At 41.1% G+C, this 27,621-nt stretch overlaps 1 protein-coding gene across 2 annotated transcripts in view; it reads right to left on the reverse strand.

Moving 5' to 3' along the window:
- sh3bgrl2 (SH3 domain binding glutamate-rich protein like 2) overlaps positions 1-27,621 on the reverse strand; it is a 90,643-nt gene that overhangs the window by 26,261 nt on the left and 36,761 nt on the right. For both annotated transcript variants that reach the window (XM_055636082.1, XM_055636083.1), the window contains exons 3-4: positions 20,006-20,191; positions 4,507-4,587 (exon numbers count right to left, since the gene is read on the reverse strand). In XM_055636082.1, coding sequence (XP_055492057.1) covers positions 4,507-4,587; positions 20,006-20,191 — 267 coding nt within the window. The remainder of the gene's footprint in view (positions 1-4,506; positions 4,588-20,005; positions 20,192-27,621) is intronic.

Raw genomic sequence — 27,621 nt, forward strand, 5'->3', positions numbered from 1 at the left:
TTATACATTTTTACCTTTGCTGTGATTATCATCTGAACGACTGATGAATGTCTAGAAAGAGTGAAACGGAAATTTACACGTCATGTGCATCTAGTCCATGGTATGTAGGAAATCTTAGATGATCAATTGTTAGCCTTTGCTAAGGCAGAAAATGACCAGCATTTCAACAGTCTTTCACCACCTCAGGATGTCCCATAGCATTTTACAGCTGATGAATACATGCATCTGAATACATACATCATACAACTGAATAAATCAGTTGCCATTTGGAAACACAGGAATTAATTTGTACTCAGCAATCTCTCACAAAAAAAAAGAAAAAATATTTAAACATGTTTAAAAATATTTCCCTTCAATAAATTATCTCGCTATGCTTGTTCAGACATCATAGTCTGCTATATTTGTGTGGGACTGGTATCAGATTATGTAAGAATGCCAAATATCACCTCTCTTAAGGATACCAGCAAGTGAGCCAGTTGGGTATTTGTTGTATTCATTACTAGTTTAATAGTTATATTCACTATATATATTGAACTTTGTTATTCATTATGGTGGTCAGAACATATGACAATAAAACACTCTTGACTCTTAACTCTTAAAGTTAAGGGGGCGCCGTCGAGTATGGCTGCCCTGCCAGCAGCTGTTAGTCTTTTCACCTTTTTTTTTTTTTTTTTAGTTAGTTAAAAGTGTTTGTGTTGGAGGTCTTTTAGTCTTTTTATGTGGGGGCTGGGGGGGGAACTATTTTTCTCAGTCCCTACCTGGCTGGAGATGCGGCTTTTCTCCGAGCCGTATCTTCGCCCCTTCCTCGCGGCCTATGGGCAGACTGGAGCGGTGTTTTCCTGCCGGGACCGGCCAAGACTTCAGCTTCGGTGGCGGCTCAGCGCTGAGGCAACATCGTGGAGCGGGTGATGCCTTACCCGGGTCGCCGTGCGGTGGGCTGTGCTGTGACCACCGACTTCAACATCGCGGAGCTGCGGTCTATGGAGCGTCCAGCCACAGGCGGCGCTGAGCTTTAAACACCGTGGAGCCTGGGATCTCTCGACGAGATCGCCAGGGTCGGAGCTCCGATCAGCGCAGCCCGTGGACTTCAGGAGCCGCGGTCTCCGGGGAGGAAGCGGCCGCTCCAGACACTCCGCGCCACTGAGAGTGTTCACCCGACGCCAGAACTCCATCATCCGGCGAGAGGGCCTGAAGCATTGGGCTGCCGTATCGGCGACTGCAGAGGCCTCAATAGGCCCGACTATGGGTGAACAGGGGACGGGACTGGCCTTTTGCTGCCTTCCCCCACAGTGTGCAATGGCAAGTCAAATTTCACTACACCAATTGGTTTATGTGATAATAAATGTCATTTGTCCTTTGTCCTTTGTAAAATCCCGCCGTTTTACTGTCTCTGGGTCAACCTCATATCTCATGCAGATTGAGGAATCAGCCAGTAGGTGGTGTATCTACCCAACAGGCAAGGACTGAACTGCGCTTCCTTGCAGGTTTTATAATACTTCTGAGTACGCTGCGAGATGTTGAATCCTTTAGATTACTTCTTACCACATAAAATCACATTTACTTTAAATCTAGTCAATAATATGATGATCCAGAAGCCATGACAATCTGAAAATCTGTCAGTGAGATAGAATTTCCATGCTAGTAGCTTGCAGTTTTTTTAAACCACCATACTCCTCGATTCCCTTCACGTTCCAAAATAAACCTATTGGTCTCAGCTTTGAATAAACTCTAGGATTGTGCATAAGCACCTTTCCAAGGCAAAGAATTCTAAAAAGTTATCAACCAACGATTAAATACATTTTTCATCTCAGTGCAAAATGTTGACCCTAAAAGTTACCGGGTAACGATTGAACGTTACTAAATGTGAGTAAAAGCAAACTTTACTAAAAACTTCTACAGAGGTGGTGTCGAAAGGATTTTATCGGGTTGCATCACAGATTGTTTGGGAACAGCTCCATCCAAGATCATCCAAGCAAGTAAGGGAAGAAGTACCCAGAGACTGAATTGTTGAGGTCCAAAATAGCAGATATGGGTTCTTGGTTCAAGCTCCTGTGAGGGAATGGATAGTGTGTGCGAGGGTGAGGGGAAAGGACAAGAGTGAGAGTTGACTAGATAGAGATGAAGTTGCTATGAAGGCCTCTTCCCTCCTAGGCACGAGAGTCCAGATTCTGCTCCTTTGAATGAAAGCAAGGCTCAGTTTGCATGTGCATGTTTTCCAGTCACTGACATGCAGCAACGTTCCTTCTACAAAGCTCCCCATATCTCTCCAAATCCCTCACAACTGCTGCAATTTCCTTTTTGTTATGTTAAAAAGTGTTAACATTTCATTATTTTACTGTGGGTTTCAAAACATGATTAACTAATGAGTTTTTATATAATTCCACAAATTAATCCAGGCTAATATTTGTGATCATTTGATAGTCAAACTATAATGTTGAAGATTGAGATTGGCGCTATTACATCAGAGCTCCTCCAATGCTGTCAGCGACAAGAACTCTGCTGGTGAATAGTATTTATTTGGATTTACATTAGAAAATACCTAGCTTTGGAGTTGACATATGATGTTCATAAAATAATTAAATGAAAATCGATAAATTTCATTTTAACATCCTTGTGAAGAGAGAAGATTTAAACAACACAAGACCCGGAATGAAATATTTAACTACAGAAGTATAAAATACAACAGTTAGCCTTCCAGACATAGAAACATAGAAAATAGGTGCAGGAGTAGGCTATTCGGCCATTCAATATGATCATGGCTGATCATCCAACTCAGTATCCTGTACCTGCCTTCTCTCCATACCCCCTGATCCCTCTAGCCACAAGGGCCACATCTAACTCCCTCTTAAATATAGCCAATGAACTGGCCTCAACTACCTTCTGTGGCAGAGAGTTCCAGAGATTCACCACTCTGCGTGAAAAATGTTTTTCTCATCTCGGTTCTAAAGGATTTCCCCTCTATCCTTAAGCTGTGACCCCTTGTCCTGGACTTCCCCAACATCGGGAACAATCTCCCTGCATCTAGCCTGTCCAATCCCTTACAAATTTTGTAAGTTTCTATAAGATCCCCCCTCAATCTCCTAAATTCTAGCGAGTACAATTCGAGTCCATCCAGTCTTTCTTCATAAGAAAGTCCTGACATCCCAGGAATCAGTCTGGTGAACCTTCTCTGCACTCCCTCTATGGCAATAACGTCCTTCCTCAAATTTGGAGACCAAAACTGTACGCAATACTCCAGGTGTGGTCTCACCAAGACCTTGTACAACTGCAGCAGAACCTCCCTGCTCCTATACTCAAATCCTTTTGCTATGAATGACCGTTATGCCTGTGGTTTTGCTTGCAAATGAATCCTATTCCGCACACTTGCTTCTATCACTCCTTTCTCAGAGAACTGTAAATGTTTTTATTTAATTGCTTTTCAGGATCTGGGCATTGCTGGCAACACCAACATTTATTGCCCATCCTTAATTGCTCTTGCAAAGATTGTGGTGAGCAGGCTTAACTATGGCAGTTCCGGTAAAGACACTCTCATAGTGTTGGTCACAGAGTTTCAAGATTTAGACCAAGTGACAATGAAGGGATTCAAAGGAACAAACTGTGGGGAGGTTGGTCAGGCTGGAACTTAATATTCCTTGGAGAATGAAGGGCGATTGTGCAGAGGTGTATAAAATCATGAGGGGCATAGATAGGATGAATACACAGTCTTTAACCTGAGGTTGGGGAAATCAAGAACTACCAGGCAGAGTTTTAAGGTGAGGGAGAAAAGATTTAATAGGAACCTAAGAGGCAAATCTTTTCACAAGGAGGGTGTTGGGTTTATGGAACGAGCTGCCAGATGAAGTGGTTAAGTCAGGTATAATAACAACATTTAAAAGACGTCTGGACAGGTGCAAAAAACAGAGGTGGGAAACAAAAAGATTGAAGAGTTGTGAATTGTGAAGCCAGAAGATGAGGTGAGGTGGTGAGGGAGGGGTGGTGAAAGTGGGGGGAGGGGGGTGAGAAGTAGGTGTGTCCAGGTGGGGCATAGGGAAGGAAGAGATAACCTAATATTGCAGAATTCAATGTTCACACCGTTGGGTTGTAAGCTACCCAAATGGAAAATGAGGTGTTGTTTCTCCAGTTTGTGTTTCAATTTTCGTACCGTTGGGGAATGGGGTGTTGTTCCTTGACAACTGGGGGAACGGTTTCTTTGTCCATACTTGGCCTGACATAATAAAACCTTCAAGAACCCGGAGTCAATGTAAAGCACTCTAGACATTTGTATACCACTGTGTATGAACATTGAATTCAGGTATGCAGATAGTTGGGTCTTGATGTTCAGGCCACCATGGATTGAGGCTTGAGGGAGAGACAAGGCTTTTTCCTGCATATAAATTTAATTTGATGTTATTGCAATGTGCAGAAGTTTGCAAAACAGCTGTAACTACTCCTTTGCTATATTGAGCACTTACTGAAGGCAAAAATAAAAACAAAGCAAATTAACTTTAAATTAAAGGAAATACTTACCTGTGATGTAGATTTTGGTTTCAAACCAAAAAAAATTGCAACCGTATTGTTTTCTTTTGATTCGAAGAATGCATCGTAATCCTGGAACCAAACCAAAAGGGCATTAGTACCTATCGTTTGGCATTTTTAATGAGTTACAGCATTTAAGAAGGATGAAAAATATAAAGGCAGATGTGATAATATATTTCTCATATTAAATTGTGAGATAGGAGGCCGTTTGGCCAATAAAGTCTGTGCTGACTCTCAGAGCAATCCCATTCCAGCCAGTTATTTCCCTGTGACCTATTCTCTATCTCATGCCCACTAACTTCACTTTGATCCTTCTATCGCCCACTAAAAACTGGAGGGAATATACAGTGGACGAGTAAACTACCAGTCAGCATATCTTGGCGATGTGGAAGGAAACTGGAGCTGCACTATATTCTTCAAACCTTTGCCGGTTAAAAGTATATTGTTTTCATGAAAATGACTTGCATAATAGCTTCTATATTGAAAATAAAATTACAATTGCAAACAGTTTATTATTTATTTAGAATATTGTGTTCCATTCTGGGTACCGTGTTATAGGAAAGATAATGTCAAGCTTGAAAGGGTCCTTATTAAACCTCACTCTTCAAATTTTAATTATTTCTGCAATTAGGACTGTGGTTTTCTCGAATCAAAATTAGTTACTTATTTCATTTTTATTACAGTCTTGAAAGCTGAATTAAAACAAAATATCTTCACAAAAAAATATTTTCCCTGAATGTAAAATGTCCCAATTCTGTGTAACACTTGTAACTGGGAATATTTTTGTTGACTTGTTAACCGTAACAGAGATAAACTTTGATTGGAAACTGTCAAAAGCCCTAAAAATATATTTTACAGTCAGCAGAGTTGGTGGTGCTTACCTATTTGCAGTTGGTTATATAGTCACATTTATGTTATTTGTGAACAGAATGCATTGAATCATCTATATAATTAAAAGTCTCATCTTGACCACTTCCTGTTTGCACTGTGCTTTGATTTTAGAAAAAACGCTACCACTTACGGCTGTGATTTTTGGCCATCTTATTCAGAGTCCCCCTCCGCTCATGAGGTGCCGAGGATTTTTCCCATCGATGAAAAATAAGAGTTTTAAAAATGTTGAGATTCTCTCTCCTGTCAATCAACGCCATGAAGGCCACATCCTTTCCGGGGGGTGGGGAGAGGGGCTATAAAACCCGGAAGTCTGGACATGGCTCAGTCTGTCTGCAAGATGGCGAGGGAGAGGTCACGACTCTCAATCTGAGCTGGAAATCTACACAACACTTAGTGTCTACTGACCTGTGAGTGCCCTTTATGTGGTTTTAAATGTGTTTTTAAAATGTGGCTTTTAAAATGTGGCTTGTAAAATGTGGCTTGTAAAATGTGGTTTTTAAAATTTGACTTTTAAAATGTGGCTTTTAAAATGTGGCTTTGTGCTTTTTGAGCAACTGTGTTTGGAAGGAATAAACGCTTTATTAGATCTAACCATGTTTATTGCAAAAGTTCTGCTCATTTCGTGATTTCCGCTTAGTGGACAGGTCACGCTGATTGCATCATTTCACTTGAGTGCAGAGGTCGTGAGCGAGCCACAACCTCTGAGCTGCCAGCCTGCCAGGCCTGAGTGACTAAGCTGCCAACCCTGAGTGACTGAGCTTCCAACCCTGAGTGACTGAGCTGGCCTGGCCTCAGTGACTGAGCTGCCATGCCTGAGTGACTGAGCTGCCAGACCAAGAATCCATTTGGCCCACAATGTCCATACTAGCCCTCTGGAAACCAGTCCCTTTGGCCCACAACACCCATACTATCGCTCCAGAAAGTCACCCCCCCCCCCCCCTCACTGGCCAGCAATATTGGAATTGATGGAGAAATGGAATATTGCATCGGGGGACCAGTCCTCCCATGTAAAGCTGGGACCCAATGGGTCCCACTTAGTCTAGTGTCTTCATAGAGTCATAGTGTGATACAGTGTGGAAACTTGCCCACACCGACCAACAATGTCCCAGCTACACTAGTCCCACTTGCCTGTGCTTGGTCCATATCCCTCCAAACCTGTCTTATCCATATACCTGTCTAACTGTCTCTTAAATGATGGGATTGTCCCAGCCTCAACTACCTCTTCTGGCAGCTTGTTCCATACACCCACCACCCTTTGTGTGAAAAAGTTACCCCTTGGATTCCTATTAAATCTTATCCCCTTCAACTTGAACCTATGTCCTCTGGTCCTCAATTCCCCTACTCTAGGCAAGAGACTCTGTGCAACTACCCAATCTATTCCTCTCATGATTTTGTACACCTCTATAAGATCCCCCCTCACCCTCCTGCGCTCCATGGAATAAAGACCCAGCCTATTCAACCTCTCCTTATAGTTCACACCCACTAGTCCTGGCAACATCCTCATAATTCTTTTCTGAACCCTTTCAAGCTTGACAATATCTTTCCTATAACATGGTGCCCATAACTGAACTCAATATTCTAAATGCGGTCACACCAACATCTTATACAACTGCAACATGACATCACATCTTCTATACTCAATACTCTGACTGATGGCAAAAGTCTTTTTGACCACCTTATCTACCTGTGATATATAATATGTGTGTTATGATTGTGTTTATAATTTGTTTGGTTGTTTTGTTGTTCCGCGAGCATTGCCACTTTCATTTCACTGCACATCTCGTATGTGTATGTGACAAATAAACTTAACTTGACTTGGACTTGACTTGTGACTCGACCTTCAAGGAACCAGGCACCTGTACTTCTAGATCCTTATCTCACACCAACTGTTCATCCCATCACCCTAGCCTTTTGATTTATACTATTCTCAGTTTTTAAGTACTTATTCTTGTTTGCAAATCCCATCATGGTCTAACCCCTGCATTTTTTTCTAATCTCCTTCAGTATTAAAACTGACATCACCATCTGTGCCTCCTGAAATATATGCACTACTCCTTAGACAACACTGAATTCATTTTCTCAACAACATTGGTTATGCCTTCAGTACTGGTACTACTTCCCTAAATTATCTGACGCTCTTTATTTCTACTTTAAGAACATATTTAAAAAAATGAAACTCTAAGACCAAGTTGTTGCTCTCATTGAACATCAGTATTCAGGTTCCTCCAGAACACAGTATAGGCAGCATCTATGGAGGGTTTGGACAGATAACGTTTCAGGTTGGAACCCTTCTTGAGACTGATTTGTCATGGCACGCTTTCCATTCATTCAGAATGGCTCTAGTCTAGAATAGCCCAAAGGCTATCTCCACTTGTGATGGAGTTCCTGTTGCAATAATGAATAGACAATAGACAATAGACAATAGGTGCAGGAGTAGGCCATTTGGCCCTTCGAGCCAGCACTGCCATTCAATATGATCATGGCTGATCATCCTCAATCAGTACCCCGTTCCTGCCTTCTCCCCATATCCCCTGATTCTGTTATCTTTAAGAGCCCTATCTAGCTCTCTCTTGAAAGTATCCAGAGAACCGGCCTCCATAGACTCACAACTCTCTGTGTGAAAAAGTGTTTCCTCATCTTCGTTCTAAATGACTTACCACTTATCCTTAAACTGTGGCTCCCGGTTCTGGACTCTTCCAACATCCGGAACGTGTTTCCTGCCTCTAGTGTATCCAAACCCTTAATAATCTTATATGCTTCAATAAGATTCCCTCTCATCCTTCTAAATTCCAGAGGATACAAGCCCAGCCACTCCATTCTCTCAGCATATGACAGTCCCTGGAATTAACCTTGTAAACCCTACTCTGCACTCCCTCAATAGCAAGAATGTCCTTCCTCAAATTAGAGGACCAAAACTGCACACAATACTCCAGGTGTGGTCTCACTAGGGCCCTGTACAACTGCAGAAGGACCTCTTTGCTCCTATGTTCAGCTCCTCTTGTTATGAAGGCCAACATGCCATTTGATTTATTCACTGCCTGCTGCACCTGCATGCTTACTTTCATTGGCTGATGAACAAGGACCCCCAGATCCTATTGTACTTCCCCTTTTCCCATCTTGGCACCATTTAGATAATAATCTGCCTTCCTGTTTTTGCTACCAAAGTGGATAACCTCAACTTTATTCACATTAAATTGCATCTGGCATGCATCTGCTCACTCACCCAACCTGTCCAAGTCACCCTGCATTCTCATGTGTTTTTTTAAAAAAAGGTATGGTTATAAAGTCTGTTTTTAACATAGTGCTATCTGGCATTTTCTTTTACTTGCATTAATTTATTTATATGATAGAAGTCGCAAACAAAATTACCAAATATTTTTGTTAATCTACCAAAATAATTTCAGCATATATGAGAAAAAATAAGTGAAAATCTGAGCTATTGCACAAAAAGCTTCACAAGAACTTACTGACACCAGCACAGCACAAAAAGTTATCAAGTGCTATGGATGCTGGCAAGTTAAATTAAACCTCGCTGGCAAAGATAAACACCAAAAGCCTTCACAGATTCCAGATCAGGAGGGAGTCAGTTAAATTTGCCATCTGCTTAAAATACACTGATTGCCAACTTGAATGATAGAAATAGTACAACCAGTAGTGGTCAAGGTCAGCCTCTTCCTCAGCTTTTCTACCTTTTCTAGCTTAGAAACAAGTGCAGTTTCACCTATTGCATTGTCCAAGTGCAGCCACTCCTTATCTTCAATAATTCCACCACCATGTTTGCTGTTACCCATATCTACTCAGTACATATACAAAAACCATATCATGAAAACTGGGCTTGACTACCACCTACTGATCACCATGATAATTGCTGTGCCTGGACAGCAAAAAGGCATATAAGGGTTTCACCAATACTGTATTCAAATAGTGTGCAATTCATTGCTTAGACCCAATTGCTTTTTGGGAGGGAGTAGAGAGTGCCTTAAGGTAGGTTGGTTTGTTGTTGCTTTGCTGAGAGATTGGGGTAAAGAGATATGGACAGATTGGAAATAAGGTGGACTGAGAGTGCCAAGGTTGGGATAGATCAGGTTTCTGGGAAAGAGAAATTCCAACAGTGGGGAGTCCAATTGCTTGCTGGGTGAGGAAATGAGCTTGGTTCCTGCTGAGATTTAAAATCTGTTAAAAAATCTGACAACTGACAATTGAAGACATTGAAAATAATCAAAACCACTAAAAAATAACAATAGTATTAAACATTAAAAAAATAACTTGAAATAAATAACATAAATCTACAAAATGATTAAAAGTGTTTAATTAAGCTGGAAAAAACTAACAAATATCCATGACCTGACATTTCTCCATCTCAATCTGAGCCAAATGGAATTGATGAATCTGTTCCAGATTTTACTTCGGAGTCACGTGAGGGACTCCATGAAAGAAACCCGCTTACGACGCATGCGTGTCATATCGCATACACGCATTGAAGGAGTCAGAAGTGGGAGACGACGTCTCCCTAGAGAGAAAGGCAAAGAAGCAGGTAAGAGACTGCAAAATTTTAGCACTTACCTTGCAGGTAGGAAATACAAGAAGCTGCAGGAGCTGGAGGGAGACTGTAGAAAGGTTGCAGCCAGAACCAGCCAGCAGCAGCCGTTAGCGCGAACCCTCCTGAGAGGATTCCCAAACGGCTATTTTTAGCACAGAACAGCTGTGCCCGACGTTGCTCCCCGCACCGGCAAGACACTGCTGCCGGGCGGGAAACTAAGCTACACGGCCCGGGGAGTTTCTAGACCAAGTCGGGTCTATTTTTAGACGCAGTCGTTCGGCGCTCCGCAGCTGATTAAAGCAGCTGCACCACCCGGGGAGAGAGAGAGAGCTGACATCGGGAACAGCAGCCCATGGACCTGTGCTACGGGGTCCGTGGGGCTGCGGGAGGAAGGACGTTCCTCCGAAAACGGCAGGCTGAAAACCAGTACAGGTAAGAACAAATTTCCCTTACCTTTTTTGGTGCTTTTTCCAGAGTGCTTGCTGTATTTCTGAAGAGACTGGTGTGTTGCTGAACAGCAGGGAGCCACCTAAGGAAGGCAGGCCACAGCCACAGGTCGTTACTGGTGGGATGCTGAACAGCAGGGAGCCAGCTACTGATGTCAGTATAGAGCTGAAGGGCTGTTGTTTAATGACCAGCAGCAGCCAGCTATAAATGTCGGCACCAGCATCTCCCAGATGGGAGCGAGTGCCAAACTTCACCCTAAATGGGTAGAGGTGCCCGTGAGGACCAGGACCATGGGGAACGGTCCAGTGCCCGTAGGCATGGGGACGGGCTGTGGGATATACCGCGTGCGACTAGTGCCCGAGAGCACCAAGGTCGGCAGGAGCGGTCCCATATATTAAGCACCCGCGACGACTAGTGCCCGAGAGCATGTAAGTCGGCTGGAGCGGTTTGCTGGAGTAAAATTCTCCATATTGGCAGGCTCCGGGATTGGAGGTAGCCACAGTGGGCAAATAATAATATAAGTCCCACAGCAGTTTCCCATATGGGCTGCATGAAATGTCGGACGCCTCTTAGGAGGGTATGGAAGGTCTGACGGGGTAAAGCCTGAGCAGGTGATGGAGCCACTGTCCCCTATTGAAGGGGGGGAAAACAACCTGCCGAACATGATGAGCAGTACTGCCAGCAGAACTCACGGAGAATGATTGCGAGAGGATGGCTGTGAGTATTGAAGGACTGTGTGTCCACCCATCAACTTCAAGCTAATATTTTGCTGAAGTATTGGCAAGGCTTCTATACCCCGGAATATTGTGGTGCTCTTAATGTAGCCATTGTCACAGGTGCATTTGCAGACATGTTGGGAAGGCCGTTAGGAGTTGGGAAAATCCGTAATACTCTGAAAGGTCTCATGGCGGGCATAACAGCTTTGGCCCGCATGTTAAATAAGGTGTACAATATTAGTGACCACAAGGATGCCATTAGCACTATTTTTTTTTGGAATGTGCAGTTTGAAGGGCCATTAAGCCAGCTCTAGACCCTAGTTCGCTATACTATGTAAGCAAAGGGCTATACACCCCGTTATTTGGGGGGGGGAGACCTGTCTAAACAGGTAAAGAATTGGCGAGGAGGCTTCACTTTGGGGCTGATTAAAGCATCCAAAGGTTATCTGGGGAAGACATTAACCTCATGTGCATCCTAAGAGAGGTAGTGTTTTTGTATTATACTACAAAGAATTGGGCAGAGGTACCCAGCAGCAGCGTCCTGTTTAGGGTTTGGGCCGGGACGACCACTGTGGAAGATGCATAAGTAACATTAACCATTAGGCTCTCCACAACCGCATATGAAACCAAGAAAAATAACTTGGTTACCACCAATACCATGGAGGTAGGTGAATTTGGGGCTCCAGCATTAATAGGGAGCACGGAAGTTGGAGGGATATTGCAACTTCATGTTGAAGCGTGGTGTAATATATCTATGGACAGATATATCCTTAGCAGTTTTAAGGGATATCTGATAGAGTTTCTACACAAACAAACCCTCCAGTACAACATATACCGGACAGATATACATGCTGGTAATGGAATAAACCAAACCTGAACAACAGGATTTGTCTAAAATATCTTTATTAGAAATAAGAAAGATGGGGGTTGCCGTATTATTATGGATTATCAATACTTCACAATGTTGTGCAATATATTCATTTTAAAAATGGATATTTTTAGCAGTGCTAAAGACTTAGTGTTCAGCAGGCTACTGTATGGCAAGTATTAATCTTTAAGATCCTTGCTACTCAATATCCAACAGGGGGAAATATTTTAAACCAGCGTTGGGACTGCTGCAACACCAAAATCATAGAGTAATGGTATAGTTGGATGATATCCTTATTGTGGGAATAACTTATGAATCGGCATGTTAGCCAGTGGTTGCCACTAAACAATTGTTTGAACAGCTGGGATTCATTATCCATCCACTTAAGTCAAAATTGACACCATTAACACATTTAATATGTTAATGACTTTACTAATATGGAAAGCCACAGAGTTTTATGGGTGCATATATTATAGAGGTCATTTATTTTGGCCAATGGGAAAAATGATAGAAGCTATAAAAGAATTACAATGTGGGGAACACAATGTTAAGTATTGCTCCAAACCCAATAGTTATTCACAACCCGTCTGTGCTATTACAAACAGACGCCAGTGCAATTGGTTATGGTACAACTGATACCATCTCGAGCTATGGGGGAGATGGAATATATAAGAAGCTAACCTACATAACACTAAGGGTTAGAAATGTTAAGTGCATTTCATGGGCAAAAAGCTTATTGCTCAAGAATGAAAATGCAGCATGCTAGATGGTAGATAGATAATACCTCGGTGATGGCATATTTAAGTCATATGGGTGGAAAGATATCACCAGCTTGTGATGAATTGGCAAATTAAAGTTGGGAATGGTGTGTCCAAAGGAATATTTGGTTATGGGCTACATATCTACCAGGGATACTAAATCAGTGGCAGACACCAGGCCACGAAAAATTATTGGAAGTACTAAATGGATGTTGGATAGATGGTATTTGCTAAAATCAGTAAAGTAGGTAAGGCCGGATATTAGAATTGCATCCGGGGTTAAATCACCAGTTACCGAGGTATGTATCATTGATACCAGATCCTGAGGCAGAAGCTACAGATGCTGTTTTTCACTGCACTACGGGAGGGGTTTCCATTTATGTATTACCTCCTTGTCTAGTTATAAATTTGGGGTACGAAGGGACATTCAACAGGAATCGGCATTGGGGATGTCTTAGTACCTGATTGGCTTACCCAACTATGGTTTTCCCGGGGTACAGGACATGGTGCTGGAACTATGTATAACGATAGCCGTAGTCCTAAGTTGCTGGTGCATCCAGTAACTGAGGATAGCTATCCATGTCATAGTAAATATTGATTTAGTAGGTTGTAGACTCTATAACACCGCTATGGGACATGGGGCTATCGATAGAACTGTGGACATGATCACAGCAGCACGAAGAAGGTCTACTCTATAACAGTATTTAGGTCCTATTAAAATGGACTAATTACTGCCATGATAACTTTCTGGACCACAGAAATAAGGATGTTCCGGGGGTGCTACAGTTGCTTACCAGCCTGCAATATCGAGGACTGTGTTTCAGCACTGTGAATAATGCCGAAAGTGCATTGTCAAGTTATTAATGGCAAGAAACAGTAACATAACTATATTTGGAATGTAAGTGTGGCTTTGATCTTGCTAAGGAATTGGTCGCCGGCTACAGCATTAAATCTGGATAACTAACTAGAAATGGTATGCTGATAGCGCTAGTCATAGTGTATAAGCTCCAGTTATTGCTAAAAGTAAGACTGGATGGCTTCACTATTGCGGCACGAAGATTGAGGTTTGTGATCCAGGACCGTATTATTAAACAAAATAGGCCAGGATTAGCGGGGCAGGTCATAGAATTGATGGCCTACCCGGAGGACAATGCCTCTGTATAGTAAAGTACGGTTTTGTTATACAGTAAGAAAAAAGGCTATCAGAGGCAAGGAATTGGCGTTTAATCAGCTTTAAGATACTGTACCATAGAGTGTAACTCATATCCCATATTTCTGCCACCGCGAAATGGTCTGATAGGCGGGAGTGGACAATAACATATTTAATTTTCACCCCACCAGGGCTGCAGCTACATCTGCAGCAAAACGCCTTGATGTATACATGGACCAAATCATCAGGATTGCAGGATGGTTGTTGGAGAATACGTTTCAGAAATGTTAACAAACCAGTTAGCAGTATGGGAACGTGTTTTCGGGGACCAATTTTAAGTTCTGTATGATAATTTATCCCTGAAGAATACAGGGTTATGATTTCAATTAATTCGATATTATTTATCATTTCCATTAAATAATTGGTATGAATGCTTTGAATATAATTAACAATTTCTCTCTAACTACCAAGGCAGTTGTGAAGCATGGACTCGTTTCCACGGCATGAGGTCACAGAGCTTTGAAATCTTTCATGGAGTCCCTCACGTGACTCCGAAGTAAAATAGTAAGATTAAACGAGAACTTACCAGTTTGAAGTTTGATCTGTATTTTATGAGGAGGAACGTTGAGGGAATACATGCCCTCCGCTCCCACCCTCATAGGGTCAAATCTTGAGCTGGTATCTCTTTGATAATCTTGCTATTTTAGGTCAATATAGGGTATCTGTGACCTCACACCGCTGCTTTGAAGGATGACACGCATGCGTCGTAAGCGGGTTTCTTTCATGTATTCCCTCAACGTTCCTCCTCATAAAATACAGATCAAACTTCAAACTGGTAAGTTCTCGTTTAATCTTACTATTCTACTCAATGAAAATTTGGTGGGCAGATTTGACAATATGACTGCTGGGAAGATGCATTAATTTGGTACCCTGTTGCTGGATCTATAAGGCATTTCAAAGGCCTTATAGGGCATTCAGAACCTATAAGGACAGCAATGGAATTAAAATAAGCATCACAGAGCTAATGATGAGCTGCATGTGTATTTTATCACAATTGATTATAACCACTGAGATCCATGGCAACCATGACCACAGCTCAAGGAATTTTGGATCAAAGCTGGAACCTAATATTTGGGCACCATGATGCATTAGGAAGTACCTGAATGCTTTGTTCTGGGGTCAGGCACACCCCTTAGATTAAGGACTGTAGAATTGGTCAATGAAAAGGTATAGTTGGATATGATTGTGAGTGAGGCTGCATGAGGATTCAAAAGACGGAACTGAAAGTGTCTTAGATCCAACACTTAGGTATGTTCTTCTTGCTGTCTATGTGAAGAATACTGCTGAGTGGATGAGCAACCAATTGCATTTCCTGGATACAAAAGGCCACTTGACTGAGGGAGTGAGAAAGATAATAGAATGCAGTCTAGTTCAAGGGTTTGCAAAACCTGGGAGATAGATATTGTTCTCTGTAGCCATGAGCATATCCTCAAGGTTGGACTGCCTGCCCAGTAACCAGGTAGAAAACATCCTCTTGGGAAGAGTGGGGAGCTTTGAATGACAGGGCCAAGGTCCAGATGTTGTTGCCCTTGTGCGCACCATCGACATACAGTAAATAAGGCAAAATAGGTTTCTTTTCTGGAGGATTAAGAGGCCTCAAGGTGCAAATGAAAAAAACAGAACCACAGAGGAAACAATCTTTGGATTACTACCTGAATTCAAATTAGCATCGGGTGAATAAGTTCGGAGAACTAAATGTGTGGCTCAAAGTTCAGCATGAAAGAAACAGTTTCAAAATCATGGGGAACTGGTGCCAACTTTGGAGAAGGAGGAAGCTGGTCCATTGGGTCAGGATTTACTTTAGTTAGTCTGGAACCAGTGCTCGTGCAAATTCAATAACTAGGACAGCAGCAAATGTTTGCAATTAAATAGTGGGGGCGGGTGAGTGTGCTGGGGAGGGGAAGCTTAGAAAGTTAAATAGAAAGGCCAAAATAGCAATGGGGATGACAAAATGCAACTAGATTGCCAGGAAAGTACAATCCATTCAAAAATAACATTCCCCTCCAAGTAGACCCAAAACAGGAAAAAAAGTACAAGCAGAAAACTGAAGGTTCTGCATGCAAAATTTGTGTAAAGGTAGGAACAAATAGATCGAAACTAATATCTATTATGAAGAATGAGAAATAAAATTTAAATCTGCAGATGCTGAAAACCCGAAATAAAAACCCTTCATCTTTGGTCCAGGATAAAAGGTTCTTACGAGGTGTCCCAGATCCAAAATGTTAACTGCTTATCTTCCCACTGATGCTGTCAGCTCTGCTAAATATTTCCAACTTTTTCTGACAGATACATGGTTGCAAAATACCCAAGGCTCAGAATTAAATATTCTCAGATACTGAACTCTCAGATGACAAAGGCAAATTAGACCTGATAATAAAGAATGGGATAAGACAGTAGGTTGAAAGGATCTTCATTCAGAAGTAGAATCAGTTTGGTGTTGCCAAGAAACAGCAAACATTGGTAGGAATTGTCTATGGGCTGGTAAACAGTAGTAGTGCAAGACATGTGTAGGAAAGAACTGCAGATGCTGGTTTAAATCAAGGATAGACACAAAATGCTGGAGTGTGGGACAGGCAGCTTCTCTGGAGAGAAGGAATGGTACTGGCCACATCTTCCCATCTCCACCCTTTATGTTTTCCGCAGAGACCATTCCCTCTGCAACTCCCTGGTCAACTCGTCCCTTCCCACCCAAACCATCCCCTCCCAGGTACTTTCCCCTGCAACTGCAGGAGATGCAACACCTGTTCCTTTACCTCCCTCTCGACTCCATAAAGGACCCCAACAGTCTTTTCAGGTGAGGCAGAGGTTCACTGGCACCTCCTGCAACCTCATCTACTGTATCTGCTGTTCCAGGTGCCAACTCCTGTACATCGGCAAGACCAAGCGCAGGCTCGGCAATCGTTTCGCTGAACACCTCCGCTCAGTGCCTTAACCTACCTGATCTCCCGGTTGCTCATAATTCCCCCTTCCATACCCAATCTGACCTTTCTGTCCTGGGTCAGAGTGAGGCCCAGCTTAAATTGGAGGAACAGCACCTCATATTTTGCTTGGGTAGTTTACACTCCAGTGGTATGAACATTGACTTATCTAACTTCAGATAGCCCTTGCTTTCTCTCTCTCTCCATCCCCTCCCCCTTCTCCCACCAATTTTACTGTCTCCGACTACATTCTATCTCTGTCCCGCCCACTCCCCTGACATCAGTCTGAAGAAAGGTCTCGACCCGAAACGTCACCCATTCCTTCTCTCCAGAGATGCTGCCTTTCCCGCTGAGTTGGGTGTCTACCTAGTGCAAGACAAGGTATAAATCAGCGATTCGAGATGCATGGAACAAAACTAATATAATAATCATGGAGGATTAAATAGACAATAGGAAATGTTTCGAAGTATATGGGCCAAATGCAGGCAAATTAGACTAACTTGGATGGAGCATCTTGAATGGCATGGACGAGTTGGGTTGAAGGGCCTGTTTCCATGCTGTATGACTCAATGACTACAACAAATAGACCGGCGAAACGTAGTGCATTGTGTGGAGCATAAATACTTGGGATGTAATAGCTGGTTTTCTCAATCAGTATGTCATATCAGTCAGTATATTCTACAGAACTGGAAATATTCTGGTGAAAGATCATAGATCATAAATCTGAAATGTTAACTCTGCTTCTCTCTCCACAAAAACTGCCTGATGTTGAGTTTTTCCTGAATTTTCAATTTTGTTGGAGTTCACATGTTATGGGTCTCTCTTTACTATGATTTACTTCTTGTTCTTTGAAACTGGCAGAGTTTAGCACAGATGTTTTGTGCTGAAATCTGACTGATGTGCTGCCCTAAACAAGAGTTATGTACAATAATTTCCAAACATACAGTGCTCTTAATGGGTTTTTTTTTTTAATTCTAATGTGTTTCAGAGATGGATATATGTATTGCTTGCCAAGCCAGAAAGGAAAGAATTGATATACTCCTTGTTCATGATGCCAAAGCTCTTGAACTGTATCGACCCAACATTTTATTTTTGGAAACATATTAAAAAACAGTCCCAAGAGATGACTGATGTACATTGATTAGCTCTTAAATGCTCTGCTTAATTGTATATTACGATTAGGATACAATTCCGTAATGTATACTTTCCCTTCCAAGGTTTGAGTAAACTTGATGAAACTGCAAAATAAAAACAGGGAAAGAAGTGCCTAATTTTCCTAGATCAGTTTTGGAGCCTTGTTTTTAACAAACTTTCAATTATGTTTTTAGTGAGGTCAGATCTCACCACCAAATAGTCTCCCAGGAGGTCACATGCCACACTTATCACCAAGCAAGAAAAATGATCAAGTCTCTTCTGTTTCCAGAATTATCTGTTGCCATGTCACTCCTATACCCCTACAGAAAAGCTGCATGCATTTGAATAACAAATCCAAATGCTCATTGCAAATCTAATGTTGAATTCAATAGGATCGAAACACAATTGGCATGGTTGGAGTCATTTTACAAATTTTGGTGGGATCTCTTTTCTGGTAATTGTTATTTAAAATAGTCATACGTTGCACAGAGCTTTCCAATCATGAATCTTAAGAGACCAATGATATATTGGTGTGTGCGAGTGATGTTTGTAAGAATTCAATTCTAATGCCATAGGTCAGCAAAATTCTTAGCTATATCATATTTATATAATAAAGAAGGTGATGATCTACATATGGAATTTTTTATACAATAATTTTTTTATTTTTTTAAAATATGGCTTCTCGTGGAGTCATAAAGTCATGCAGCATGGAAACAGGCCACACGTCCCATCACATTACTGGGCAACCATCCATATTAATTATATCTTCCAGCCCTTGACCTGTGGCCTTCAATCCTTAAGTCATTCAAATGCTCATCCAGACATTTCTTAAATGCTGTTTGTGATTCTGCCACACCACTCTCTTCTTCATTCCAGGGATCGAGCCTCTTCTCATAACTAGAAAGCTCTATCCAAGGCAACATCCTAGTGAATCTCCTCTGAACTTTTCTCCAGTACAATTGCATTTTTGTTATAGTGTGGAGCACTATTACAACCTTCCTAGAGTATTCTTTAGGAATAACCAATAGATATTTGCAGCCTCGCCCAAGGTGATTTGGTTCATTATTTGTGTCCTGTAATAGTGACAGAACGAAAGAAAAATAAAGAAAACATTTGCATTTGTGTAATGCTTTTTGCTGCCTCTACACAACTGTGTATGAGATGAATTTGTCTACCCCATTGGAGCTCACCTCTCTCTGATCCTTTGGGGATATTTAAAGTTACCTTTGTGTCGCTCTCCACAGATGCTCCCAGACCTGATGAGTATTGACTGGCTTAATTTAGATATGCAACATTTGCAGTTTTTTTTAACTTTTGACCATAAAAGCTGCCAGTAAAGTAATAGTAACAACTAAAAGGATACTACAACAATCCATAGCTTGGAAAAGATGGAATAATCAAGGATGGTGCAAGCTCAATTGACACAAAGCTCAGTGCCTGATGGATGAATATGAATGTTGAGGCCAACGAGTTGACATTAACATTAGTCCAATCATATTTTTAGGTCGGTAACCTTCCAATACCATTTCACTGAAAAAACATTTATAGTTGCAGCAGAAAGGTGACAGACCATGAGGTCGCTAAATGGTAAACAGGAGGAATAAAGTGTCCCTGATAAAGAAGCTGCAGAACTGACAGGAAAAAGCAGAGGAGGTAAGCTAATTGAATAATTCTTTCAGAAAGATCCTAAATGACCATCTTTTGCAATGTGTGGTCCTTCCTTACAGAAAATAATGATTGAATGTCTCTTTTGTTAAAATACAAATATTATTTTTTTTTAGTGGTCTTCCCCATTTTGCGAATGCAACTTCAACATATGGCAAAACCCTCAAGCATTACTGTAAATTGGAAAGAAATTATAACAAAAAAAATGTTTAAAAGTAAAAGCAAAGCAAAGCTAGTATCTTGAAGTCGACCATCACTTTGAACCTGAATCTACAGATTCAAAACAGTGACTGTAATTTTATTTAACAGTGTCTAGACGCTAGGAGCACGACTTGCTACTTACTCCACAATAGGCATCATTGTTGAATATCTGAGGCGGGAGTGGGTTTCCTTGAGCAGGCTGGTTCTCCTGAGGGATGTTGTGGTACATCCACAATCTCTGGTCTTCCAACATTGTTATATCAATCTCTTCAAATTCAATCTTGTTAGACTCTAAGAATCCCACCACATCGTGTTGTCGCTTCTTGATCTGCAATGAAAGCAGAACTCCTTTAAGTTTATCATTGATCTCATTTTATATGTCAAATACTGAAAAAATGTTTTTGCTTTTATTATTTGCTTGAAGTTAGTTCATCTAAAGGTCGAGAGCATAACCAGATTTTTTTATTATAATGCAAATAAATGAGTGTCCTAGTTCTCTACTTTCTCACAGGGTATATTGGGTGTTCAAGGAAAGGTCAAGGAAGGATTACCAATGTGTATCTATGCAGCTGTACCATTAAGAACAGGGTAAACTGTTTTTCATGTCTCAAAAAACCACAAATCCATCATAAATTCTGTTTTCTCAAAGGTGGTCATCATTATAATGGTCATCAGCATCTACCTATTTAATAGATGGTATTTTAATGCAGAAAGATAATGGTGGAAAATGTTTTAAAATCTTTGTTCATTTTTGGTTTGAAATTGGGAATTTCACTACTGGCAGTCATTTATAAAGATGAATACCTTGAATCATTCATCTTTAGTAAAGGTCTCTTTTCTAATCAAAATTCAGGCAATAATTTCAAAAAGTTAACTTTTTTACTGACAGCCTTCTTATGCAGAAACTTAAGTGCAACAAATTATCAGTGCAGAATATAAACAGGAAAGATAGCTGAAGAAGGAAATTATTTTCATTTCAACGTTAGAACGTTTTAAAATGCAATATTTCACACATGCAGACTGGAAGCATCAGCTTTCACAGACTAGCATAACTTTATAAAACAAAATCTGACATGGTGGACTATTACCAATGGATGGTAGATTTCTGCAAGAGTAATATTTTATTACTTGGGTAACGGAATAAGATTATACCAGATAATGTAGATCTCTACAAATGACAATGAGCAGCACATCAATAAATTATCTAAAACTTTTTTGTATAAATTGAAGAGCAACAGATTTAAATAAACTTCAAATCATGTCAAGTTTATTTTCGTATGTAGAAGTGAGGTATAGGTATAATGAAAATCTTGCTAGCACAGGCATGTAGACTCAAACAACACACAAAAAAAATTATACATAAATTACACAAATTCTACAAGACATTGAAAAGAAAGTGTGCTAAAACAAGACAATAGTATAAAGACACAAATAGAAAACGTCAATGCAAGTGCAAGAGGCATGTCACTGAATACGCAAAGAAACTTCTTCAGAAACTATTTTCTGGTTGCACCATAGCCTAATATGGCAACTCCAATGCAGAGGACGCAAGAATCTGGCCCATCACAGGCGCAGCCCTCTCTACCATTGAAAGCATCTGCATGAGGCACTGCATCATGTGGCGGCATCTATCATGAAGGATCCCCATCATCTGGGCTGTGCCTACCATCAGTCAGGAGGAACAGGAGAGCAAAGTTGCACACCACCAGGTTCAGGAACAGCTAAAGGTCTCTGGTCCTTGAACTGACTGCGCAATCACAATCCTACCTCAGCATGTTAAATCCCTAAACACTTCTAAGAAAGTATAGGTGCCTTCTTTGTGAATATATCCTGTGCTGCGCCAGTACGATCATCAGAGATGTTAACACCCAGGAATTTGAAGCTGCTAAAGGGCCTGTCACACAGTACGAGCTAATTCAAGAGTTCTCCCGAGTTTCCCCTGATTCGAACTCGGAGAATTATGGTAATAGCCGCTCATAGGTACTCGGGCTCTCGTGGATATTTTTCAACATGTTGAAAAATCTTTACGAGTTTTCACGAGCTTACTGCGTTTCCCGAGTACCTGCCCTACGAGCCGCTAAGAGACGTCCCGAGCTCCGACGTACCCGCTACGTACATTCTACGTGCTTACCAAGAGTTTGTTTTTTTTTTAAACTCGGGAGAGCTCTTGAATTACCTCGTACCATGGGACAGGCCCTTAATTCTCTCCACCGCCGACCCACCAAGTAAGTGGATTCTCAACATCACCCTTCTGAAATGCCTTGCCCAGTACAGACTCTGTTTTAAAATAATAAATGCTCCAATATCTTAAGTTTCTTTAGCTAACTTTGAAAGATTTATAATTGACAGTTATCCAAAAGAAACAAATCGCATGAAGTCTTGCTACCATGTCTCAGACATTTGTTTTATCCACATAAGAATGTATTTACGTGATGCTCATAAAACAGATTAGATCATCAAATTCGCAACACAGCAGGATGGCCCAAGAATAGACAAGAGATAATAAAGTTGACAAACTTATATGGATTTTCTGCTATTATCTGATAAACTGTTGGAAATATACACTGAGATCACTGATGAAGGATCTCTGGCATTTACTTAAATGAGGAACAGAAATTCAAGTCAGTCACAATGACTGGCCTCCTTCAATTTCTTAAGGAAATATCAGATAAATATGAGAAATATGAACCTGTGCACATCGGTTTTCAGCATGTGGTGTGATACCTTGATTGTGTGTCATTGGACTAACTGCCAGAAGTCAAGACTATTGATCTGAAGACCAAGGCTATTGAAACAAAGACACATTTGAATCCCACTATGGGGTATTTACACAAATCAAGCAATTAAGTAAATATCAAAAGTGAGACTTCATAACCACAAAGCTGGTGGATTATTATAAAAAACTACTTAGATCATTAATATCTTTCAATAAATCTGCTGCCCTTACCCAGTCAGGCCCTGTGTGTGACTCATACCCACTGATGTAAAATTCTTAAAGGATTGGACAGGCTAGATGCAGGAAGAATGTTTCTTCCAAAGGAGACAGCAGGATATAGATCAAGTGAAAATTTGGTGGTGAAATAGCAGATAGAATTTAATCCAGGCAAGTGTGAGGTGGAGTATTTGGCAAGATACTGGAGTGCCAGTCCATAGTACCTTGGAAGTGGCACGATAAGTGGATAGGGTGATAGAGAAGGCATACAGCAATTAACTTAAAAATTGTCAAGTCATGCTGCAGCTGTATACAACTTTGACTGTGCGATATTCAGTGCAGTTCTGTCTGCTGTTTTACAGGAAGAGTGTGGAGGTTTGGAGAAGATGCAGTAGAAGTTGGTATCTGAAATGAAGAGGATTAGCTAGAAAAAGTTAGATTGTTTTGCTGGCTTGTATTAGATTGAGGGGACGACCTGATATAAATGTGTGAAATTATGAGAGACATCGATAGGGTAAATGGTCAGAATCTTTTTGCCAGGATAGAAACATCAAAAATATGAGAGGGACAAGATGTAAAACAAACCTGACGGGCAACTTTTTTCACTGAAAATGGTGAGTATATGAAACAAGATGCCAGAGAAGGTAGTTGAGACAGATTCTATAGCATCAGTTAAAAGACACGTAGACAGGTACTTGGAAAGGCAATGTTTAAAGGGATATGGCACATAGAGCAGCAAATGGGACTAGCGTCGATCGGGCTTCTCAGTTTGCATGGACAGGTTGGTTCGAAAGCCTTGTTTCCTGGCTGTACGACTCTCTGATTCTATGTGAGGGCACAGATTTAATGGTGAGAGAGTGAAAGTTTAAAAGAAAATTTAAAGCAAGGTTTTTTTTCACACACGGTGGTAGATGCCCAAAATGCATGATTGGGGAAGTAGTTGAAACAGATATGAAAGCAATACAGAACATAAAATAGTACGGCACCGAAACAAGCCCGTCTGGCCACAATGTCTGTGCTGAACAAGATGCCACGACTAATTCTTATCTGTGATCAATGTTTAAGCAGCATTTAGACAGACACATGAACAAGCATGGAATAGGGGGATATGGACCTTGTGCTGGCAGATTGGCATCATGGTTTAGTGCAGACATGGTGGGCTGCAGGGCCTGCTCCTGTGTACTTTCTATGTTAATTAATAGGAATCTTTTTTGCTTATCTGTTTTTACTAAAAAAAGAGCAACAAAATGATGGCAGCTATGTTTGACTCCATCCATTTGGCAAAAAAACTATGAGCTAGACTAAAAAAAAATACAACCATCTGGATGTTTTAGTCAGTCGAACATCTGTTGTGATGCAAACTGTGATTGAGGCAATGAGTGACCTGCAGCTAACATCCAGTACCGGGGCAGCAACAGTCATAGATAGTCTCAGGATTTTTCAAATTCTCCAGACATGATGTAACCCTGCCCTTTAGGGGTGATGTCATGAAATGGAAATAAAGCACAATTATGCAGCTCTCTCTATCTTATTTTAAAAAGTTGAAGCTCAAGTGAAAAGCATGAAAAATGCACGCTGGAAATAGAATCGTTGGGTCAGTCAAAGGGTCATAGAAAGCAATTTACCAGGATGCCTCACAGCTTGGTTTCAGAACAGCTCCATCCAAGACTCAAGAAAATGCAGTGATTTGTGGACACAGACCAGACCATCACACAATCCAACCTCCCTTCTATTGACTCAATTTATACCTCACGCTGCCTCAGCAAGGCCAGCAGCATAATCAAGGTCGAGTTGCACCCTGGCCACTCCCTCTTCTCCCATCTCCCATCAGGCAAAAGGTATATAAGTGTGAAAATGTACACCTCCAGATTCAGGGACAGCTTCTTCCCAGCTGTTATTGGATACCTGAATCATCCTACCACAACTAGAGAGCAATCCTGAACTACTATCTACCTCATTGGTGACCCTCGAATCATATATTGTCTTTCCGCTGACTGGTTAGCATGCAACAAAAGCTTATCACTGTAACTCGGTACATGTGACAATAAACTAAACAACAAGAGCAACGCAGTAAAACAATCTTTTGAACAAGAAAGTACGTTAATCAGTAAGAATGGATGAAATTTTGATTTTACAAAACTACTCTGACTTTTATCATTTTGGTTATAGAGCCGCAAACCTCAAAGCACAGCAACAAGCCCTTCGGCCCCATCGTCCATGCTACACCTCGCATTTAATTAAAATGATTTAATCTCCATCAACCATTCCTTGGCCATTAGCCCAATTGATCAGGACCCCATTGTAATCATGCATAAGCTACTTCACCTTCCACTGTACCACAAATTTTAATGTCATTAATAAACTTATTAACCATGCCACTTGGATTCACATTTAAATCATGAATATAAGGAATAGTCAGAGTCCCACAGTGTAGAAACATGCCCTTCAGCCCAACTTTTCCACACTGACCTGCATGAACCATCTACACTAGTCCCACCTGCCTGCGTTTGGTCCATGTTCCTCCAAACCTATCCAATCCATTTACCTATCTAAATGCCTCAACTACCTCCTCTGGTAGCTCCTTCCACCCACCACCATTTGTGTAAAATAGTTGCCCCTCATTGTATTATTAAAACTTCCCCCACTCACCTGAACCCTATGTCCTCTGGTTCTTGATTCCCCAAGTCTGGTGTTTACCCTATCTAATCTTCTCATCATCTTAAACACCTCTATAAGATCACCCCTCATTCTCCTGCGCTCCAAGGAATAAAGTCCCAGCGTACTCAACCTCTCCCTATAACTCAGGCCCTTGAGTATAGGAGGATTTGAGTATAGGAGTAAAGAGGCCCTTCTGCAGTTGTACAGGGCCCTGGTGAGACCACATTTGGAGTATTGAGTGCAGTTTTGGTCTCCTAATTTGAGGCAAGACATCCTTACTATTGAGGCAGTGCAGCGTAGGTTCACGAGGTTAATCCCCGGGATGGCGGGACCGTCATATGAGGATAGATTGGAAAGATTGGGCTTGTATTCACTGGAATTCAGAAGGATGAGAGGGATTTTTATAGAAACGTATACAATTATAAAAGGACTGGACAAGCTAGATGCAGGAAAAATGTTCCCAATGTTGGGGGAACCAGGGTCTCCAGTCTAAGAATAAAGGGGAGGCCATTTAAAACTGAGATGAGAAAAAACTTTTTCACCCAGAATTGTGAATTTATGGAGCTCTCTGCCACGGAAAGCAGTAGAGGCCAATTTACTGGATGAATTTAAAAGAGAGTTAGATAGAGCTCTAGGGACTAGCGGAATCAAGGGATATTACTGATTGTGGATGATCAGCCATGATCACAATGAATGATGGTGCTGGCTCCAAGGGCCAAATGGCCTCCTCCTGCACCTATTTTCTATGTTAACATCCTAGTGAATCTTTTCTGCACGTTTTCCAGCTGAACAACATATTACCTATAACAGGGTGACTAAAACTGAATATAATTCTCCAGATGTGGCCTCCCCAATGTCCTGTACAACTTTAACATAACCTCCCACTTATCAATTGTATTTGAGTTCGACTTGATTGCACTTGATTGTATTTATGTACGGTAAACCTGATCTGTTTAGATAGCATGCATAACAAAGCTTTTCACTGTACCTGTGACAATTCACTGTACATGTAAATTTAAACCCAAGAATTAAACAATAACTCTTCCATTCTCCACCAAAGTTGCCTGAATTAATGAGTTTCTCCAGCATTTTTGTTTTAATTGAGTTCAAGTGTACAAGTGTTTATGCAGGTCACGCAGGCAGAGGTAGTTTCCTGTCTTAACGATTTAGAGGTAATTTCCCGATGCATTAATCGGTCGGAGCATTGAGTATAAGAGTTGGGATGATATGTTGGATCTTGTGTAGGCAGAGCAGATAGTTTAACTTGGCATCACGTTCAGCACAGATATTGCGGCTAAAGGGTCTGTTCCTGGGCTGTTCTGATTTATGTTCTATGTATAGTTCCCTCATAAAAATGAATGGGAGAAATTGATTGTTAAGATAAAATAGAACTTTTCATTTGACAGCTGGTGAGTCTTGTTCGGGTTTCAGTGACTGTGAAAGTCATTCTGTAGTTGTTGCCCGCTCCTTTCATCGAGACTATCTCATACTGTACACTGACAATGACAATAAATTGAATCATTTCATTTCATTTCATTTCATTTCATGAGTGCATTGCACCCATGGACAAGGTACTTCACCTTCCACTGTACCACAAATTTTAATGTCATATAAACATAACCCATGCCTTGGAACATTTAAATACTATACGAATTCAGAGTCCCACAGTTGACAAGAGCCAGGTACCTGATTGATGACTACATCTGGGCCATATAGCAAGAACAACTGTACCTTAAGTGCAAGAGACAAGGGATCTTGAGGCAGAAGATCTGTTCTGCAAGGTGCTCATTCCCCAGTACATGCAAGGACTGTGCAAGGTCATACATTGCCCTCCATGTTTGGGACAAAGACCCATCATTTATTAATCGCCTCTGTACTCCACAATTTGAGATTTGTAACAGAAAAAAATCACTTGTGGTTAAAGTGCACATTGTCAGATTTTATTAAAGACAATTTTTATACATTTTGTTTTCATCATGTAGAAAATTACAACTGTGTTTATACATAGTCCCCCTATTTCTGGGCACCATAATCTTCAAGTAAGCAGCTCTTTATCACCATCTCTATATTAATCAGGGATGGCCAATAAATTATGACTATGACAATAACGGCCATAGTCCAATGAGAAAAAATAGGTAAACACTTTATCAAGGCTGAAATTGATAATT

The sequence above is a fragment of the Leucoraja erinacea genome, chromosome 5, assembly GCF_028641065.1.
Source record: "Leucoraja erinacea ecotype New England chromosome 5, Leri_hhj_1, whole genome shotgun sequence".
Lineage (NCBI taxonomy): Eukaryota > Metazoa > Chordata > Chondrichthyes > Rajiformes > Rajidae > Leucoraja > Leucoraja erinaceus.